The 21,690-nt window shown below is 37.7% G+C and overlaps 3 protein-coding genes across 3 annotated transcripts; 1 reads left to right on the top strand and 2 right to left on the bottom strand.

Moving 5' to 3' along the window:
- Positions 1–519: 519 nt before the first annotated feature.
- Positions 520–13,825, top strand: LOC113508762. The gene is made up of 5 exons (XM_026891848.1): positions 520–1,650; positions 10,358–10,443; positions 10,533–11,081; positions 12,828–13,048; positions 13,216–13,825. The coding sequence occupies exons 1-5, from the start codon at positions 1,620–1,622 to the stop codon at positions 13,670–13,672; spliced, it is 1,344 nt and encodes a 447-aa protein (XP_026747649.1). The 5' UTR covers positions 520–1,619; the 3' UTR covers positions 13,673–13,825.
- On the bottom strand, positions 13,818–16,219 carry LOC113508764 (THO complex subunit 6). The gene is made up of 4 exons (XM_026891850.1): positions 16,026–16,219; positions 15,097–15,486; positions 14,532–14,694; positions 13,818–14,198 (listed from the first exon to the last, which is right to left on the bottom strand). Exons 1-4 carry the CDS (start codon positions 16,127–16,129, stop codon positions 13,881–13,883), a joined length of 975 nt encoding a protein of 324 aa, XP_026747651.1. The 5' UTR covers positions 16,130–16,219; the 3' UTR covers positions 13,818–13,880.
- A 457-nt stretch (positions 16,220–16,676) lies between these two features.
- Positions 16,677–21,550, bottom strand: LOC113508758 (tetratricopeptide repeat protein 27). Its single transcript, XM_026891845.1, has 12 exons — positions 21,402–21,550; positions 20,933–21,315; positions 20,219–20,480; positions 19,732–19,966; positions 19,345–19,569; positions 18,818–18,989; positions 18,568–18,643; positions 18,310–18,484; positions 17,886–18,072; positions 17,386–17,561; positions 17,072–17,219; positions 16,677–16,944 (listed from the first exon to the last, which is right to left on the bottom strand). The coding sequence occupies exons 1-12, from the start codon at positions 21,454–21,456 to the stop codon at positions 16,678–16,680; spliced, it is 2,361 nt and encodes a 786-aa protein (XP_026747646.1). The 5' UTR covers positions 21,457–21,550; the 3' UTR covers position 16,677.
- Positions 21,551–21,690: the final 140 nt, after the last annotated feature.

The following is a 21,690-nucleotide window of genomic DNA, read 5'->3' as shown; positions in this document are numbered from 1 at the left end:
AATAATGATGTAGGCAGGTCAATGAAAAAGTTTTATATACCGCACAATCTAGTCAAGCAGCGAATCAAAAACGACTTCATCAAAACCTAAAATAAAACCTTTTCTTCTTAAATATCGGTGCCTCTCCAACTAGTGGAGGTAAGCGATCGAACAGTTCATCTACGTTAGCTATCCCGGTTCATTCAATGATGTTTCGAACCAAGACTTATTTAAAAAGCTATTTTTAAACTATCTAAAGGACACTATTTTAAAACTCGCTAAAAGACATTCATGTTCACAAATTATTAAAAATGTGAAGCTGTTAAAATTGTTTACCCATGTAGGTGTGACTACTTCTTATAAGAGCATGTTGCTTATTCCGCTGAGCATATCGCACGGCGCGCTCCGCTCGGCACACGCAACGACGCGCTCTGTCGAGCGTGATTCCTTGCAGTGTGCACCCCCCTTTACATTGCCTGCGGCTTAATCATTCGCCTTGGGCCACGGATTTCTTTTTGTTTGTGTGATAATAATCTCTTTGCGACAACTGTTTTATTTAATGATACTATGGAAAAATAGGTAATGAGAAAACTATTTTGTTTATTTACTTGAATACAAACAGTATTTTTTTACTTAATCTGATCAAGCAATGTCCCTGTAAAAGGATATTAATATCCTCTGAGCGTCTTCAAAACGATCTCTGCTCTGCCCTTACAATTTTGGAAGAAGCGGAAATAGTTTCTAGAAATAGTACACGTATCTTCTCGCCGGTTTACAAAATATGCCATTATCCATAGCTTGATGATATATATTATACAGCCAAATGGGCTATCTAACACTAAAGTAATTTAAAAAATCGTACTAGTAGTTTTTTAATATCTCTGAACAAAGTTTTTCTTACATTTTTATATGTTACCATTTATTACATAGACTATGTTAAGGTTACCATTCGACCTCCTCGCATCGTTATGCTTAATACGGTCGTAGTCCCACGTTTATTGAGCGATCTTTTTTTGAATATGTTGCGCTACCTTCTAATATATGTATTTGACATTGAAGAACACGACATGAAGCTTGGGGTTCAGCTTATAGCGGATTTCGTCCGATCATCTGCGAGCTACGACCGCTCTAACGTCTGCCTTTTACCTTTGACCTAACCCTTACCAATACCAACCATAAGTTATTCAGTGTTTTTCGTACTTTCTGGCTGTGTCCGAAAAACTCGAAAACTCGTAATAAGCACATGTGGAAACCTTAACATGAAAGGGGTTAAAGGTTATGGTGGTGGAGCAAAAAATAGTTACAGTCCTACGCAAAAACGAATTTTAGTCACGCAGATTTGATATAACCCCCAATCAAAAACAACAATATTACTCAGGCCTTTGTGGCTGTCAACCTTTGTCTCGAAACAAAGGCCATGAAGGCGATTCAAAAACAAAGTTTAGTCATTCGCAAATTAATCGATGCCACCATATCAGGAAGCCCTACATTTAGATGTAGAGTTTATCCACCCCGTACGCTACCGGCGCCGGCGCAGCCAGCCGTGACGGCGGCCAGCTCGCGGCACAGCATTAGTGTCGCGGGCGCGTGCGCGGGAACACCTGGCCAGGGAACTACTGGAGCAGCCAACGCACGCCGACATGAAGAGAATCTTCAACAAATTCAGAGAGAGTGAGTTACTATCACAACTTACGTAATCTCAGTTATCCAACTTTATGATATAATAGTTACATGTGAGCTAATTGATGTTAGTTAAGTGGCCGAGCGTTCGCGGGTTGTTCCGGTGCATCTAAGCCTTTTTTTACACAAAATATGTTACGGTACAATTTGTAAGATTGATTTAATGAGCATTCTTCTTTCACTCTGAGCCTAGTTTTCACTCAGCTAGTATTAAAAAACTATTTATATCGTAGATACTATCCATGATTGCCTTAACATGATTTTATAATGTAACTAGAATACCACGAATAGCTTATATTTTCATCATGGCACACTGGCTCATAATACGCGAGGCGAGGGCTACATGTAGCGTAAATTAATCGCGTTCATAACGGCTAGTCTTCGTCGCTCCCATCATCAAAAACAAAAGCATAACAAAGCTAAAGAGCAACATGCTTCGGTATCAGATACTAGAGTCGGGTTAATTTCTACTCGCGCCGCCTACATTTCGTCGGCGCGCTGTGGCGATGAGCGCATGCGTGCGCGTGCGTCCGTCGATACATGCTGTATCGGTAATTGCATCTCCTTTTAAGAATGTAATAATAAAACTGACCAGGCGACCCGTGGCTTATGGACATTCATAGCGTGTAGAGACTACGAGTTCATTATTGATTAACTGTTTTTAATGTGCAATTTTAAACTCATTGCCGGTCTTTTATTTTGGGAACATGCCTATAATGACTATACTTAAAGTTAAAACAATTACTTTTAACGTTCTGCTGTAAGGGCAATTTGGCTGTCTTGTACGCGAAAAATGCGAAAATGTTGAACATATCTCACAAAAGTAGGTGAGATCGTGCTGCGGAGTGAATGCAATTTCGAGATAGTTTCGCCGGGGCATCACCGTGACAGGCGCAGTGTCCACTGGCGCTGCGCGGGCGCGGGCCGCGGGTCGAGAGGTCGTGCGCGCAGACGCGCTCCGCCCCCCTAATTGCCGCGCCCCACGCAAATAAATAATTTTTATCCACAGCGTCGAGATCACGCTCCTTCTTGACCTTAAATTATTGTACGTAAAGCTCTTTTTTGTGAAGTTTTAATCGGTTTCCCGAATGCCAGTGTAGCTGGAATTCCAAGTGGATGCCGAAAAGCCGATGATCGCACATTTATGATACCATCGCTACGTCGAATTGTTAATGATACGTTTGGAACTGGCCATAGAGTAATATAATAATTAAATGTTTTCTGATGTAATCTATGGTTACAGATATTACGGGAACTAGTGTTTAACGAGTCCCGATTGGCTGTAATAAGTTCAGACAAAAACGGGCTGTGTTTAGGCGCTGTAAAACAAATGATATTCATAATAAACAAATCATAGAGCATTGTTCGAGGTCCGTCGTCCACTTTGCGTCAGTCTGAACAAATTGCATTCTCTGTTGAGATAAATTATGCGAGATTTTGTAATCCGAGATGAATAGGAATGTGGCCAGTGAGTTAGATGCGAGTGGAAAGGACAGGCCCTTCCTAGACGATGTCACGTCGTTACGGATAACATGCAGTAAGCATCGGACGCTGTCATGTGACGGAACGTGGCCGAGTACCGCTCTCATGAACATGCGAAAGTGGAGCTTGGGGCCAACCCATATAGTACAACCACGAAAAAACTTGATAATTGAAAATATTAACCGAAAGACATTATCAATAGCAGTTTCAAACAATGTGATGGCAAAGATTTCAGAAGTGTTAGGCCCCGAATACTCAAGTTTTTTATTACATTAGGAAGTCGTTATTCATATTCATTAGGAAGTAGAGTGCCAAGTAATTCGAGTCACGCTTGGTCTGAGTGCTGACTCAGACCTCTGGGTTGCAACATGCTGCATTCTCTACCAAATCTATACTTTTATCGACAGTAACGTTATTTTCCTTATTAATACGTTTCCCATTTATTTCTAATATCTGATGAGTGGACACAATAGCTATTGTGTTGTGGATACACCTGCTATGAATGTAGCTAGGCAACTTATCTTGCTTTTTTTTTTTCGTACGTTTTGTCTCCCATGTTTTTAATATCAGAAAGACAAATCACATCACTGGCGCGTCTTAAAGAGGCGGGGGGAGAGGGGGGCGGCTTTCACTGCGGGTGCTGATAGTGATACAAACCTTTGCCCTAAGGTTTAAATGACGGTTAACTTCAAAGTTCCCCAGTCTCGTAAAAGGTTGTTACTGCTGTTTCATGGTTACGACTGACTCTTTACAGTTCCTGGCAATAAAAGTCTATTAAACATCCACTGCAGTAACTTCCCGTTTTCCTTATTCGAAATATTGCGAAATTTTGATTTCTGGTAATGACTTGGAAAAAATAGGGAAGAAGGTACACTGATGCAGTTCAGTGCCAGTGTACTTGAGGCAGCACAAAAGTACAGAAAAATGAAAACATTATATCGCATTTCCCTGTTACTTAGGGCACATACGTACTTTTCTATTGTCCATCAAACCCATTGTCTGGTAGCGGGTGAATTGTCTGTTTGACAATCGCTTGTTCATATGGCCCAGCATCTGACTTATGACAAGTATTTCTCCAAACAAACTTCGTCATTGCGTTTTACGCTTTCGTATTCTATATTGATATAAATATCCATATTATAATAAATACGAAAGTTGTTGATCATATGAATGTATTGGTTACCTAATCATGCTAGCGTTTTATTTTGACAAAAATAGAAAGGAAATCAGTGTAAAATTTTATTTCGTAGTAGAATATATCTAAGGAGATAAAAGTTAAGGTTTATTTTAAGTCTCCTGGTTTTTCACGGCTGGACTGCCCAGCATACATCTGATAGGCTATTAACCATTAAGGCTGAAGCGTATGGAATTCTCGCTCCCTTTGCTAAAAGGTTTTCAGGAGCCGATATTAAAACAGAACATCTTTCTATTAGTTTTAAATATATTAGAGCTCTAGATGATGTCCCCGACCCATTCAAAAACTTTATAGCTAAATTCCCTAGGGAGACTGAAAGGAGGTCTCTACTGATGTAATCCAACATTCGGTACGGCACTCGTGTAACACTACCGCGGGTACTACGCAAATCGCCAGCCGCAGTCCATTACCTGTGACTTAGCAATCATAGAGGCTAAACAAACATAATTGCGTGTCCATCTGAAGATGTCAACAGCGCAGGCCGGTCGGGTGCCGCGGCGAATCGCGCAGCCTGTTCTTGTGATTACCTATTAGTCACAGACATACCATGTTCCACCATGTTTTGCGACATTAGGAAAGCGTTCCACTAACCTCAACGTCCTCAACCAATTTCACTTTCTATTGTACGAGAATACACTTATTTGTCTAATATTATTAGCTGTAATGCTACTTTCTTTAGCAAAAAAACCTGTTTGATTACGCTGATCTCGGCTATATAAATATTGGATTCAGTCCGTCTGTCGAATTTGAGTTGTTTGAGCAAAATACTGTTATAATTTATGCTTCGTAAGTCGGTTTGAAAATATATAAACGGTATAAAATCAGTTTGTTTTCGGTTTTTATGGTATAAAAGCGTGGATGCTTGCTAACATTCTTTATTTATATGTATGTAAGAGATCTAGGAATATACGGAGTCATTACGGGATGCTCGGTGATGCACACAATGCATGATTCGTGCAGGTGTGCTTCGAATGCGCCCGCGCCGCCTTCTCGGACCAACATTAACTAAATACAAGTTCAGAAAATTCACTTAATACGATTTTTTAAATAGTTTTCATATCACGACGATAACAACGAAAAAATGTAAAATTCAATGTGTAAGCACATGTAAATGACTTACGGCGTTGTTTCGAAATACGACATACATGCGAACTGAATATCTAAATTCTCCTCTTATTAGTGTGGTCTTGACCTTCTGTGCTCATCATCACAATGGTTTGGCGCGCTCGGGACGCAATAATGCGCCTGCGCAGCAATTTTACCTTTTCGCCGATTGTGGCGTGCATTGCGATGTAGGTGCATAGGGGAAGTAACGTTAGCAGAATCACTATACCGCTAATTACTGAAACTTTTATTTTTAGCGTTTACAGCTATTACGTCTTTTGAGGAAAAATATTTTATTAAAACTGCATCCAATCACAATGAGTGTCTGTAACGATTACGTAAAGTGCAAAACACGCGAAACAAAACGTATCGATGCCAAACTGACAAAAATATTGCGAAACGTTAAATCGTTACGACTACTTCCGTCTCTCATTGAAATATATTAATGTTACGCAATGATAAAGTAATAATATTATCATATATTATTACTTTTGACGACCGCTTTATTTGAGTCGAAGAAGAGAGAAAAAATTAACTTTGAGTAACTATATCACTTTCCGAACTGATGGGAATAACTGTGGTGTTTGGTAGCGCGGTTTCTTCTCTTGCAGCAAAATCACTTAGGAAGCAGTCAAGGGTGGACGAAACTGGCTCCAATGTAACTTGGCCTTCAAAAAGTGCTATTTTGTAGCCTAATTTGGAGAACTAACATTCGAGTTTGACATTGATTTTGAACTTCAACTTTTAAGTTGTGCCGACAGACTTTTCTCGTATCAAAAAGAAAGACTAACTCAAATGGAGATCTAAAAAATGGGAATGAGATATTCCCATTTTTTAGAACTAACCTTACTAAAACATATCACTTGATTCAATTTTTAAAATCTTCACTATCAAACAACAACACAACTGACAATATCAAGTCGAGTTGTAATAACATCGGCAATATTTTTGTGCTGTCGGCGCAGGCGGCGGGCGCGTTCCCACGCCGCAATTATCGGTTGCCTACACTTACCCTTAATTCCCTGCTGCCCTCCTACCAGTTCCAGCAACGATCCCCCTCTGACGTGTTCACGAATCTCAGTCACGGACGCTCATGTTTGACGTGTGTTCTGAAGGCCCACTTATTGTTTCCGAAAGCCGTAACTGCGCGTTGGAAAAATATTGCGTTGAGAGTTTTATAGACATCCTTATCTAAGGTTGTCAGTACCTTCAAGTTATTCATGTAATTGACATTAGAAGATATATTAAGTTGCAAAATTTAACATAAAAACTCGCTAAATTTAATCTAAAATCTTCTAGGTCTGTCATTATTTTTATGAGAAAGACTCTTTTGCATACTACTTATAATTTTGTATGATGAGCAACATAATATAGTAGCAACGTCAACCTGTCCAACAACAGGACAAATAAACCAAATTCAAATTACACTTGACCAAAATATTTAAACTGTCCAGCCTTCCCTTTTACTCAAAGCCGAGCGATTAAGACCAGCCGTCACCATAATAACTTATTTTTACTGCGACAAGTACCATTATACTCGAGTGTCAACCAGTTACTTAGTTAAACGACCAATTAGAATTCCTTATAATTTGCCGTCACAAATTATACGAAACTAGCGAGCGGTGTCATCACACGCGGTAATGTACAGTCGGACAACAATTCTGAAGAAACAGCGAATCACGAAAATGAACTTTATTAGCACGAAATACAGCACTGGTATTCTTCAAAGGGTTATTAGTGATGTAAATAAAGGCGAGTGTACACACACGTGTTCAGTACTTTTACGCAAACAGAATATATTAGGAAAACTTGGCACCTTTAATACAAACTTATTATATTTAGATTTTGGCGCGATAACGTTAATATTAAACTTTATTATCTAATACGAACGTAGGCGTTCCTAAAATATGTATTTCGTGGACGAACATAATGACTTACCGATAATCATCTCTATAATAACATGTTCAAAGTAATGGCTATCATATTGTTTATATGTGAATTTTAAATGTTAGACTCGAACATCTATAATTTCTTTTGAAATAAGTAATTCTATAGAGCCTATAAAAGCAATAAATATCAATATTATTGGTGTTGGCAAAACTTAATTATAAAAAAGCTATTATGTCACAATATTAGAATCGCAAAAATTACTTAATTTATAAGTAGACTGGCGAACCAATAACAACAAAATAAATTCTGAGCCACCGGTGTCCATTAGTTTTAATTTGAAATCTGACACGAAAAAAATATTTGGATTTTAACAAATTAGAATAATTAATTATAAAACTATTACGAACTCCTCAGCTGTTTTGTGAAAACCTTTAAAACCTACGCAGTTCTTCGAAGGTTTTTATGAATGAACAGTACAAATACAACGGTTTCAGTGATACCGACCTGCTCTACTTCGATTTATAACTAATAAAATGCAAGCAAAAAGTAATTTTAATCAGTCTCAGAACAAAACAACAAAGTTACTTTCCATAATCTCTGACTGCCAAAATTGATCGTAATTATTCTATTACGAGTTCTCTCATAAACAGATAACGAAATGTTACATCAGTTAACTAGCCGTTAAAGTAGCAAGAAAATTAAAAATGTCAGGTAGTTCTTTTTGTGTGCAATAAAAAATATATTAAACACGTATTTAAAAATCCATAATTTGTTTTATAAGGGCCGTTGCACGGTTGCGCGGCGGGACGCGGGACGCCCGGCGGGATGCGTGTGCGCACGTTTTCGGCAGTCGTCGTGATCTGCGCGGCATTCCATCTCATTGTGGGGACACATTCCCCACATAGCGATATGCTCGTGATTTGGGCTTAAACGCATTGTCTTCCGTTTTCATGCCCCTTAAGCCACGAAGAGAATTATAAGTACGGAAAAAATGGACAAAATATTTCTGAAATACGTGACCATCGATAACAGTTAACTGTTGTTCGAGAATTCATTTAAGTTGTCCATAAAAATGTTGAGTTTGCTATTTGCTACACTAAGTGACAAGCTAAAAATAAATGTACATTTTTACTGCATTATTTTGGATGAATTTAATTATGAGGAACCAGAGAAATGACCTCCATTTTTATTAAGACCTAAAATGCATCTAGAAACAATTTGGTACTAGCCGACCATGAAATTTGTTATAACTTTTCGTACATGAAACAAAATACATAACAACACAACACCATTGCATCAATAGCAAGAAAACGTGGGTGGGCGACCCATCTTCTAATGAATGTAATTAATTATATCTAATAAACGATAATAACAGCGGTTGTAAATACGTTCTCTCGCGGAACCACACGTACTATGTTGCTGGGCCAGAGTGGCCATATTTTGTAAGGAATTGTATAATTACCCGCGTATTTCAAGTATGTAATAACAATTATTATGTGAGAGCGGTAAAGTAATATTGGATGTAATAAAACCGTGAAATTGGCGTCGGAATAACGTACGCGACACAGCCTCACCACTGTCTCACTTTCCAATTCCGTGGAATGTAAAACGCGTAAATGTTATAGCTGTCGCATTTATTTTATGGTGTTCGTAAATAAAGAGAGTAATAAAATTGTCACTAACAAGGGTAAACAAAAATCGCCAACGAAGCTGCGCGGGCGTCAATGTTTCAAATAAAAATATGTGTGTGTGAATACCGATACAGACGGCATAAACTTTGTAAAGAAATCAATGGCTCCAACTGCGACAGATTTTTTTAAATCACTCGAGTTATTAGTTCCGGAAGAATAATAACAGAAACAACCGCCACAGATCCATTTATTTTCGGTTCAACTCAATTGAATCGACTGATAGACACTTTCCTAGCGTGCATTGCAAACATTTTTTTCAAGCAAGATCTTCATCTTCGCATCAGGCTATTAGAATACACTAAATAAAATTACACCATTAAATATTTTTCTAATCGAATGCAAAAAAAAGTATTGGCATAGGCATTGCAAATTTGAATTTGAAAATAAGCATCGCGTGTGTGGACCGTCTAAAAAATCCGTGATGATCGACATCGTACGGAGAAAATCCGAAAGCATCCTGCTGCTTAGAGATAAATAAATGAATAGTAGGTAACATATTTTTAATTTAGAATTTCTTAATGTAGCCAATCTCTAATTTATTGTTATGCAGTGCTTACGACTGTTACGTTACGGTGAGTTAGACAGCACTCAATTGGAGAGGAATTTCATGTCCATTACGAAAAATACAAATCAACAACGAGACAAGATAACGAAACACAAACACAGGTGTTTATTCTGTACGAGTCGAAAACGTTCAAAAGCGTGAGAAGTGTTAAAAGACTTGCCTTTGACTCTCATTGTTTGACTCTTAGCACCTAACAATTAGTGGTTCGTGACTGCCGTGTATCCACAATATCGCCCAATTTCATTAGATGGCCAGTTATACCCACCCCATTGTCTTATGCAAATGAGTAATTGACGGATGATTACCTCTGACCGAGTGTTTGCGGCGGCTGCAAATCGTGTCCCGAGGCAAATTCGACGTGTTCCACTACGCTCACACGAGTGCGCCCACTTTGAACTGTGAGAATGTGCCGAGATTTTTTAGAGGAGGGCGATGTCGATAGTGTATCAGTACGAGAAGGCAGTGTTGGGCGCGAGGCCGCGGACGGTGGGCGGCGCGCGCGCCGGGATTTATGCCAAGCGACGAGCCGGACGGGCGCGAGAGTCGAGCGCGGACGGGAGCGCGGCGCGGGTAGTCCGGGAGCGCGCATCCCCCCGGGACGGGCATTGTTTCGCGCACTCGCCCACTTTCATTGTTATGACTGCGACTTGATTATTTATGCCCAATAATCCGCTCAGCTGACTATGGTATAAATCTCGTTATTAATAGTATCCGGTGAGGCATTAAGCACGAACGATTGTGATTTTTAATCGTTTATTATTTAACTTCCAGAAATTACGTTTAAAGAGTTACCGCCGCCGTACAGTGAACGAGTGAACGATTGTGATGCTTATGAAATACAGAGATACAATAATACGGTACGCAAATATTATTCAAAAATTATAAAAAACATCAATTTAAGCTTTAGGTTTTGGCGGAAATATTTCAACTCTACTTTAACTTTCAGAGTGATGCACCCCCAGCATGCGAAGTCTTAGACTTGCTAGCGAACTGCAAGATATCTACTACAGATGACAATCCTGATAACAGTGTGGAATACGCAGAAATACAGGAAATGGGTCTCTGGCACTCTACGCCTTTAGCGCATCGCCATAAATCAAAAATATCTCTTACGTGGGTGTTAAAAGAAAATTTAGAAAATGCGAAACTCACCACGGAAAAATTTCAAACGGAAGATAAGATAAAAAATACAATAATTAGGAATGAAATAGACAAGAACCACAATCAGAAGTTAAATGAAAACGAACGTTACAGAAAGTGCAAGTCGAGAGATGGGAAAGATAGGGTCGTGGGACGCAACGAGTATTATCATAATCTTAGGTTTAGGACCGCGTGTGAAGAGTTTGCTAATGTGCACGACACTTACTCCGACACGAGTGTCGGTACGGAGGAGCACGTGAGGAGGAAGCACAGGCATCGCCACAGGAGGAAGAAGAAGACTCACACAGAAAAATTTGGATACGACATTCGAGATTTGGATAGCTTTCTTACAGAGGTAAGCAATTGATAAATTATTGATTTCCAGTGACCGACGGTCTCGATGGACCGCTCACGAAGTGGGCCGAAATATATGATCCCTTAAAATATTAATAAGCCCCAGATTTGAATTTTAAAAAGTCATTCATCATATTTTGGCATTCGTTATTGCGGATATTAACGGATCTTTTTTACAAAAGAATTTAAATGCACCTGTAAATCTCGATCATTATTCATTTCTCCGGTATTATTATGACGTTGTGCCGTACATACGGTTTTTGTGCGTTACCTCGGAGCATAAACCCGATTGTACAATGTGAGCCGCGAAATTGGCGCAAAATTGGACAACGCATAAATTGCAAGTCATTTAAAATTTTCGATATCCTTACCGAAGTTTTTAATATTAATTCGGGGCGTCTCGTTCATGTTACGTGGGGCAATTTTATTTTTGTGGTATGTTTTGAAGATAATGGGCTTGAAGTGGATGTTTTTAGGGTTGTAGTAATATAGGGCTACAAGATAATCTCGGCTGGAGAGGACCATTCATCAATGCGGTTTATTTGAAACAACAGTATATCTTGGTTGGAGTTAAACGTGGCGGTGTTAATTGCGCGAGTTGAGTAGGGACAGCAATACCATATATCATGGGAGACTTGTAAAAATCGACTTACGAGATCTCTGTAATTTGTAATTGACCTTTGTCGAACACGATGTTTAATGGGTCGTAAATTATCTATGTTCTTTTATTTCTTATTACAAGATCTTTGCTTCTAGCATCTTCGCACAGCAATAAATTGTTAATTATGCGTGTAATCAGTTTAAGAAAAATAATCATATAAAAGTGTTAGCATTTGAATTCGATTTACCGTACAATACTTAAATATCTGAATAACAGTATCATTAAATAAACAATCTTTGCTTAGGTGCTGTTATATTGTGAGGCATGAACGGTAATGACTCGATAAATACAAGCCTAGTCAATCGCCTTATGACTCAAGTCCTTAAACTTCGAGAAAACAGTTTTATTGAATTAGCGGTAACCATTGAGTAGAGCGTAGATTACAATTCGTATAGAGAATCTATCCATTTGACATTGATAACTGTTCATTTAAAACTCATCATCGACCAAATGGATATGAAAGCTAGGTCACTAGTATTCCAAGTAAAGAAAACGTATTTTCTATGAGTAGACCTTTAAATTATTGTCGACCTAATCCTAGTAAGTAGGTGATCCTCTTTTTGTAGCTACGGACGAGGGCTTAATCTTAAAATACTGTCGTGGACTTCTAAATATGTATGGATATATCTAAGCATTTATGTCGACACTTGAAACTTAAGACACTAACGGATTATTGTCCAAAAACTATACGCATAGGTACTACACAGAGGTCGTACATTAATTCTGAACTAATATGGTTTGTCAATCAACACCATAAAGATATTTTTGAATTTAAACAAGACAGATGTCCGACTTTTATACATTGTAGGTATGTGATATTATTATAAGTCGTAAAAGTCGAAGAAGAATAAAATCAAACAAGCTTCCTTCATATCTTTCGGTCCTTGTCTACATGGGTTGAGACCATGTCCAGGACTGGAACCTTACCATATTATTCTACGAGTTTTGGAAGTAACCAGTCATATTTTAAATACTGATGCTATCATAGAAATTTATACCCTAGCTTGAGATAAGGCAAGGCTTCAAACGGATATGTTATTTACATAAGAACTTTTTTAATTTAAAACTATGATTTTTTGTTACCAGGCCACGATAGACCGTCCGGGAAACATTCCCGTGGTAATAGCCTACCCCAGCGTGTTGTACCAGACGCAGAAGGAAGGGCAGCAGGAGCTGGCACTGCCGCTAGGGACCGTCGTGAACGCGGTGTTCAAGAATGAGCAGTGGCTGTACGCGCAGACGCCGCATGGTGACGAGGGATACGTGCTGTATAGCGCGTGCTTACCACTAGGGATACTGCCTAATAGGTAGGTTTTTATTATGCTTTAATGTTTTATTATAGATAGTTTTTGTTTTAATCATGGATAGATTAGCAATATTTTAATTTTAATCAATGAGAAACGCATTTATTTCCCATATTTTTGTTTATTGTCATTTTAATAAGCACTTAATCGATTGTCTTTAATTATTTCAGAACTTCGCCCCAAAAGAAAACTCCATGTTGGGAAAGCAGTACCGACATCTACCCGCGGCCCTGCGGCAATCTGACAGACAACGAGAAGGAACAACTGCGAGGGAGAACTCGCTCCGAATGCCGCTACCCGACTAAAACGAAACGCAGATCCAAGACATCCTGTGCGGAAAAGGACTTTGACACCCTATATTTAAAGACCAAATCCGTGTGTTCCAATTTAGATAAAATACACGAGAAGGAAAAACAAGTGAAGAGACAGACTCTTTTGGTGGTGAATAGTGATTATACCGGGAGTGTGTTGAACAAAACGTTGTCGGTTCAAAAGGGGGATGTGGTGGTGTTAGTGCAGGGAGGGAGCGTGGAGACGGATGTGGACGCAGAGTGGTTCTATGTAAAGAAGAGGGACGGCACCCAGGGATTCATACCTGCTGTAGTAGCCGGACACGGATATATTTAAGTTATTGATACAGACTTTGAAAATTGTGATTCAGTGTTCAGGCAAAATTAAACCTTAAGGTCAGAACGGTAAAGTTCAAACTTAGGATACGCTTTAAAATAATGAAATTGGCGCTTTATAATAACTTGTAAATAAAACTGTTTTGTTATAGCATTTATTCATTTATTACAAAAACTTACTCCTAACAGAAATCTTACAAATTACTTACCTAACGGAAGTGCAGTACTTGGTCTCGATAATTGAAGGTTGTGCAGAGGTCAATCTCTGGGCTTGAGCCAGCAATCGTGAGGACCTTGGGGTTGGTGCTTAGCAAGACTGAGTAGACTGTAGTTGCTGATACTGGTAGCTCCACTTTCACTTCTCCGGAGTATGTGAGCTGGTATAAGTATTTGGCTGCTCCGCCGGCTATCACGCAGTCGTCGTGGAAGAAAGACACGTGTATGCCGTGGTCGGGGATGTCGAAGACAGTCACGGCGTCTAATGAACGCAGGTGCCAGAGCGCGACGCGAGGACCACCGCCACAGACCTAAGCAAATAGTTTTTGTCACATTAGTACAGCTGTGATGGGTGGTAGTAATATACTTTTTGGACGATATTAACTGGATGAGTTTTTAAAATAGGAATAGACAGAATGTCTAAAGGGGATAAAGGCAGCCTATTGGAGCACCACCATTGGGCTTGGTCCGGCAAAAATTCTTGTTTTTTAATATTGCCATAATGTTCCATGGTAAGATCCAAAGCTGTTTAATGATGCGTATTTAAATCTATGATTCTGAATTTACCTCACTAATGTTTTTTTTAATAATGAATCAGTGAAAACTTTGGAACTGATATTATCAACAAATGCTAAAATACTTACAATCCAGTCATCTCCTATGGCAGCAGAGCCCATCCACTTGCCGACATCGGGACGGCTTACTTTACTGTTTGTGTGGGGCTCCAGTTTGTTGTGACTGCTCCCCGTCCTAGAGTCCCACAGCTTGACTGTACCATCCTCACTGGCTGTTATTAGTTGTTGGTTCCTGGTGATATTCCATAGTTTTTATAAGACTTTATTTGGCATTTAAAAAGAGTCAGGTCTAAAATGATGGGATGTTAATAGAAATAAGACAGTTTGATAAAAGTATCAATTGGCCTATACAGGATTAATATCACCAGATCAAAACTTCTCTACTTGGCTAGCCTCACAGTGATTAAAGTTAGACTAGGACCAATAAAATTGACATATATCATAAGTAATGATTTGTGGTATAGCAGAAAATAAACTTTTTCAAGACTATGGTCTGGTAATAACAAATGTAGAAAAACGATAAAGATTGCCTAATACAAATACTGCAGGAAAAAAACAGCAAATCATTTAAAACAACACCAATTTTCAGGATAGGCCTGAACGAGAATTAATAATCCTGAATTGTCTTACTCACTTGCCACTAACTGAATGAATATAATCAGTGTGCCCTTTAAATGTTGAAACCAGCTTCCCATCTTCCATGTTGAAAACATAAACATTGTTGTCACCGCAACCGGCATACAGTCTAGCTTCATCCTCAGACAGCCATAGACTGTTCACATCAGTCTGCTCTAGAGGTGACTGAGAAGGTATTCTTATCACCCAAGAAGGTTTGCTCAGTTTAGAGCTTGCAGCATTTTTCCAATCCCAGCCATAGATTTCATTGACTGTTCCTACAATTAGGAACTTCTCGGAGCTGGCTAAGCTGCATATTTGATGGCCAGACTCAAGGGTGTGGATGTGTTTCGGTTTGTTGTAATCTGAGGTAAGGAGTTCCACTACAGGGTTCAGAATGCGATCTAGACTGAAAAGATATTTGCGAGTATTAAGTTTTATCGTTCGTTGCTTCATTTCTGTGTTTATTGTGATGTGATGTTTATTGTATATTGTGATATGATGTAAATCTATCCTCTTTATCTTTATCTTTATTCTTTTAATATATAAAGCTGAAGAGTTTGTTTGTTTGAACGCGCTTATCTCAGGAACTACTGGTCCAATTTTTGTGTTGAATAGACCATTCATCGAAGAAGGCTTTAGGCTACAAGCCATCACGCTGCGACTAATAGGAGCGAAGATACAATGGAAAATGTGAAAAATACATAGCAGGTATAAATCATGACTTATATCTTCTACCAACAGCTACAACAGCTAGTATTTTAATATTTTAGGCTTTAATACATGAAAGTGTGTGCTGCTACTGCTGCTAAGCGTATTAAATGCGTTTTTTCCCTTCTTAGATATACCTTTAGTAATTGCTTGTTGTGTTCTGCTGATATTAGTGAGATTTAGTGTCATGTTAATAAATTTAAATGAGTAATTAACAATAGTCGGGCTAATACTTACTCAAAAATGGCAATTTGACTATAAATATTCCCGGCAACTAAATATTTGCCGCACGGCGATAATGTTTGCGAGAGTACCGTGTTATATAGAATCTTGTTAAGCATGGTTAGTATTATTTTTCGAAATCAGTTAACTTTTAAGTTGTAAGTTGAACTCCGGTGTGTTGTGTAAACAAAACATAACCTAATATTTTTTGTTGGAATGACATTACGTTTTGTTATAGTTTAAAATAATAAATATAAAATTTCCTTTATTTTAGTTTTTGATGTTTCATGAAACATTAATCAAGAGTCTAATATCTTATCGGTAATATTTATTAATAATCAAAATAAACGTGGATCTGTTATTATTCAATGTAAAATTGTGAGTACTAACTAAACGCAAAAACATCACACTGAAGCGATAGTTGCTACTGCAAAGACAATAGTATTTTTAACCCACTTCGAAAAGCAAGAGGTATTGATTCGGTTAGCATATTTGGGAAAAAAATAAATTTTCGTCTTGATCAATTATCGTGGTCTTACCTACCTTTTTTTATTAAACCACAAATCTGATATGAATTTTCTTAAAATATTTAAGGGTGGTTAAAATAATAAGGTATTATTTATAAAGATCTTTTTTAAAGCAAGGTATACAAAAAATAAAACAATATTTACATTACTGATTTCATATATTCTGTAACATTCGAAAAAAGATCTTTTAATTCTTCAAGCATTTCTTTCGTTTCTGGCCAATCCTGTTTCTCAGCTGCCCTTATAACAGCCTGGCCAGTTAGACGCGCAGAAGATAGCTGTTGGTTAGCTTGGAGGATATCTTTTTCTTCCGAATCTAGTCTGGCTTGCTTGCTATGTTCAAGAAGAGATTTCGCGAGCTCTATGACTTGCTTGCACGTATCTGGATTGTTAGCCCAGTTACCATTCTGAAATCATAAACGATATTTTAGATAAGGTTTTTGTGACTCTATCGGCTTACAAAACCGTGTATGATTGGTAAGGAAATTACTGTTACGTATCTCGTAAGGAGATTGTTAACACCTGCTTATTTACCTGAGTATATCCTTTGTACGCCTTTAGAAGCCGCTGTGCTCGCAGTAAATAAGTAGGGCTTAAGTCAGAATACAACTGCCAAATTTCTGGTTTATTCTGATGAATTGATGTTATCCTTCCAAATAATTCCAATACACGCTTTTGTAATCTGAAAATAAAAGACAAACAATTCGTTATTTTTATCTAGTCTCTTTTGTGCCTTTATTCTTTAAGTGGTTGTTTGCCCACATCAATTGGCTACCTCGGGTTGGTAATGCAAAGTGTGAGTGATTCAATAGTCAAAGGGCCCCAAAAATTCAATTGTGTTGTTTTACCTAGCAGCACTATTGCCGTCAGCATCCTTGAGGTCCTGTATGACGGCGCGCACGAGCAGCGTCAGCACCTCCACGTCCTCGAACTTGTGCAGGATGTCCAGCAGGCGGTGCACGCCGCGGATCACGTCCTCGAAGTGGCCCGTGTCCATACTTATCATTATAACGTTCTCCCAAAGCTGGAAATTATAGCAATAGGATTATTTTGTTAAGAAGTTCATAAAGCAAAGCTTTGGAAGGAGGTACGGTTTTTTAAGAACAATTTGATTTATAGAAATTCCAATTATAATTGAGTTTTCAATGCATACTGGTTTACTGTTAGCACCTTATGTCTGAAGACTCATGATTTTGTGACTAAGTAAGTAGTCGCCGTGTATTCAGAGCTGTCATTAAGATTGGATTTTACATTTTGTTTACCAGACTGCTTCACCACAGCATAGCCTCTTGAAATAAAGCCACAATATTTCACAATTACATCACAAAAAATAATAATCAGAACCTACCTTCCAGTTATCATAATTGAATCTTAGCGCCTCCATTAACGACCTATAAGCTCTGTTCTTGTCGCCCATGTTAACATACACTTTAGCGAGATTATTCCAGGCTTCAAAAGAGTTGGGTTGTAAGTACGTGTAACGACGGTACGCTCTGGCTGATAACTCCCAGTTCTCTACATTTAAGGCTGCGTAGCTGAAAGAGAATTTATGACCGAGTTTCTGTCAAGGCTATACTACATCAACTACATGCAATGCATAAAGCACAGAGTGTCTATGCTAAGCAATGGGCTGTGAAAGATTACATGTTTGACAAGATTATGTTGTATGACCTAATTAGTCTTTTGGTAGATGATTACGTAAGTATTTCCAAACAAATAATTAAGTTCAGAGAAAATAAAATAAAGGCAAAAGTGAGTACAGAGCAACTTACCCTAATCTCAGCCAAACACTTTCCTGTATCGAGTTAATCTCAACTGATTTTTCATAATGTGGAATGCATTCTTCATATTTTTTGTGATCAAACAAAAAGTTACCCCAATGTCTTTGAGCTCTACTGCTCTTACAATTTGAGAACTCCCATGCTTTTTCGAAGCATTTTATGTCATCTATAAAATATAAGTTATATTTAAGTAATGCAACAAAAGAGAAAACTAAAAGGTCGGTAAAAAACTATAAAGAGGCTTTTTACCTGTAGCATCTCCAAGCAAACAGTAGAGTTTAACAGTTGGATTTATATCAATCTGTTGTTGAATCACTTCTGCTGCCTGGAAACAAAAACATAACGTTAGATTGCATGCGTAAAATAATGTGTTCAATTGAGCCTAAGAGCTTACTAAGAAATTAACTTGTTGCAAACAAAACAATTGTCAAAGTTTGCGGATTAACATTACTCGTACTGTGAGTAATAGATCAGTATATTGAATAAGCTGTGTTTATACCTTATGCCTCAACTGCAGAGTTGTGTAACAAACAATAACATCCTCCCATAGCTGAAGCTTGAGGTACTCTTCAAGCGCCGCTTTAACCAGCCCCAAGTTAAGATACAGGTCGGCTAACTGCTGCCTCCAGTTCCAAGCTGGCGGAAGACCAGTTGCCCATAGATACGATAATCTGGAGCAGAATGGGGAAATGAGGAATACAAATGTAGTTAATTTATTTTTTATTTAAAAAAGAAGTAATGGGTATATTTTTTTCTGTGAAATACCCAATTAACTATTTATTGACTAAATAATAAAGATACAATAAATGCGCCATCTGTCGATGCATACATTTATGACGTCAATTCATTTATTTGGACAGTAAAAAGACTTATTGATCTAAATTAACTGGTGTGTATCACGTCACCACTTGTATAAATACAAGTGTTTTTACTTTAATCCGATACCTACAGCCAGTTGTGAGAACAAATTTTCGTATTAGAAACTTAAACTACACATTTTTAATTTGTAACATAGTAAACACATACCTAGTAGTGGGAGAAGCTCCTGTCTTATCATTAACAATAGTCTCGCACTGCAGCATGGCTCTCTCCACTGTTCTCTTATGATTCGCTTCCAGTTTACACCTGATAAGTAATGCCGCTACTCTTGTTGACCAGGCACCTTTCTTCTGGGTGAGTACTGCTTCAATGTACGGTGCTAGTTCTTCATTCATTAAAGCATCTCTTGGTTGGGCCTTCATTAAATATTGGCTGAAAAAAAAGATGAAATGTTATTATTTCGTTCTTAACATTTTGAGTTTATTTACTATTGGACACATGTCGGCACACACATCATGAAGTTAGGAACTCAATGCTACAAGTTTTCATAATGTATGAAGAGGAAATACTAAGACTCATAATTTAATTACTTACACAGTCAACAAACACAGTACTTGCTCCAAGCTTGGCAGTTCAGCTTGGCTGATATTCTCCAAATAGTGTATTTTGTTCAGTCTGACGTCATCCTGCAGCTCCAGGTCAGGGGGCAGCTCAGACCCACCGTGACTGTCCTCAGCTGACGGTCTGTCTATGTTTGAATCTAACTCACTGGACAGAGCAAGCTGTGGCAGTATTGTCTGTTGGAATTTCGTCCTCTTACCGAGAATACCTACAAAAAGGTTCGAAAATATTTTAATGGTTTACTTCAGTTTTTGAAAAAGGTAATCACATATTTGTAATTAAACTATTTTTTTTAATGTATCATGAAATTCATCTCAATTAAATACTGAAGCAACACTTTACCAGATCCTATAAATAAAATCTATTATGTATGTCTATTATGTCATGTATATTCTATTAATATTCATAGTTCATTGAGTAATCTGTATTATTAGTACTGTATTTATTTTTGTTGTAGTACCTGTTAACTCCAGCTTCAGACCAGCTAGATCCCTAGCCCTGTTCAGGTACTCCTCAGTCCTCTGCACCCTTCCATATATGAGGTAAGCCTGGGCTATCTCCATGCACAAAAGGATCTGCAGTCTTGGTTTACTTTGAATGTCATGCAGCAGGTTGGTTAGCTTGGCAATAATGATCTCTAGTTCTGAATAAAGAGTAGCACTTGTGTCATCCAGAGCTCGTTGGTGAGCCACTTTACTTCGAAAATTCCACCATAAATGTAACTGTAGGATAAATACTTTTTGCTTAAACATTTTGAACAGAATAAGATACAATTGAATCTTGTTTCGAAAAAAAGCAGCTTGTATTGAATTAATCTGCTCTTTATTTACTTAGCTAAACGAAGTATAGCAAATATCTGACTACTTTATAATAATATGAATACATATACATTTCAAACAAACTCTGAAAAATATTGTCCAATCAGTAAACTGTATGTTCACCTAAAAAGGTTTTGACTGTGTCATAATTTATGGCAATGCCCATAGTCTGCCAAGTCATCCAGCTTATTATCATAGAGGGATAATTTTGACTATTCATTAAAGCTTTCTTATACTTTGCAAATACTATTAATGATAAAAAAATTACAAGTAATGCTAAGTCATGCATATAGTATTGCGCAAGTTTTATATTAGTGCCATTCAATGTCTTGGAAAATAAAATAAAATTGACTTACCAAGCTCTGGTCAGCATTGCACAATGCATTGTATACTTGTGTTGAGAAGTATAATAGTTCAGGATGTATTATATTAACATATATTGGTTCTGAATCTCGCTGAAGTTTTGTAGTTACATCAATATCTGAAGGCCATTTCATACCAAAGAACTCTTCACAATTAAATTCTTCAGGATGAGGATTCCAATTACGTTCACAAAATGTTAGAAATGAGGCGGTGGATACATATAGAATCTTTTCAAAAGTTTCTGCATCTCCTTGATACTTTTTTAGCAAGGCCTTTAAACTTTCTGTCTCTAGACCTGTTTCTAACAACTCCTTGCATAAATCGACATCACTGACAGACCATTTGTCTAACCATAACTTTTTTATTCTCTCATTTTCTGAAAATACAGGTTACAATTTAGGTTACTATCATGTTTTGTTTTCAAAATATAATATTCAGGCTATGTTTACAAAATACACTTACCGGTGTTAATTTGGTCGTCATAATTGCATAACAGTAAAATAGATTCTGGGGACATTTTAATATACTTAACTTTTTTAGAATTAAAACAAAATTAACACATAAAATGTGTTCTGCGTGCTTCGCCAATGTTTATCACCTAACCGTTTCTGACAGTTCCAGTCACTGTGACAATGTCACAAACTCAAGAAAACTCGGCTTCTGGTATTTTAATACCTCATCACAATTTATTACCATCCATTGAATATTTAAGATAAGTTATATTCCTTATGATTAAAAATATCGAAAGCAA

The sequence above is a fragment of the Trichoplusia ni genome, chromosome 3 (genome assembly GCF_003590095.1).
Source record: "Trichoplusia ni isolate ovarian cell line Hi5 chromosome 3, tn1, whole genome shotgun sequence".
Classification (NCBI taxonomy): domain Eukaryota; kingdom Metazoa; phylum Arthropoda; class Insecta; order Lepidoptera; family Noctuidae; genus Trichoplusia; species Trichoplusia ni.
This window is presented reverse-complemented; position numbering and strand designations above follow the sequence as displayed.

Bases quoted from the DNA above. Each gene is read 5' to 3' on its own strand.
- LOC113508762 (XM_026891848.1), top strand. From the start codon at position 1,620: ATGAAGAGAATCTTCAACAAATTCAGAGAGA. The intron at 10,444-10,532 runs GTACGCAAATAT...TTTAACTTTCAG, and splicing joins TACAGAGATACAATAATACG to AGTGATGCACCCCCAGCATG. The intron at 11,082-12,827 runs GTAAGCAATTGA...TTTTGTTACCAG, and splicing joins TGGATAGCTTTCTTACAGAG to GCCACGATAGACCGTCCGGG.
- LOC113508764 (XM_026891850.1), bottom strand. From the start codon at position 16,129: ATGCTTAACAAGATTCTATATAACACGGTACTCTCGCAAACATTATCG. The intron at 15,487-16,025 runs GTAAGTATTAGC...ATATCTTTTCAG, and splicing joins AGTCAAATTGCCATTTTTGA to TCTAGATCGCATTCTGAACC. The intron at 14,199-14,531 runs GTAAGTATTTTA...CTATTTGCTTAG, and splicing joins CCATAGGAGATGACTGGATT to GTCTGTGGCGGTGGTCCTCG.
- LOC113508758 (XM_026891845.1), bottom strand. From the start codon at position 21,456: ATGTCCCCAGAATCTATTTTACTGTTATGCAATTATGACGACCAAATT. The intron at 20,481-20,932 runs GTAAGTCAATTT...TTTATCCTACAG, and splicing joins GCAATGCTGACCAGAGCTTG to TTACATTTATGGTGGAATTT. The intron at 18,644-18,817 runs GTATAAACACAG...TTTTGTTTCCAG, and splicing joins CTCTGCAGTTGAGGCATAAG to GCAGCAGAAGTGATTCAACA.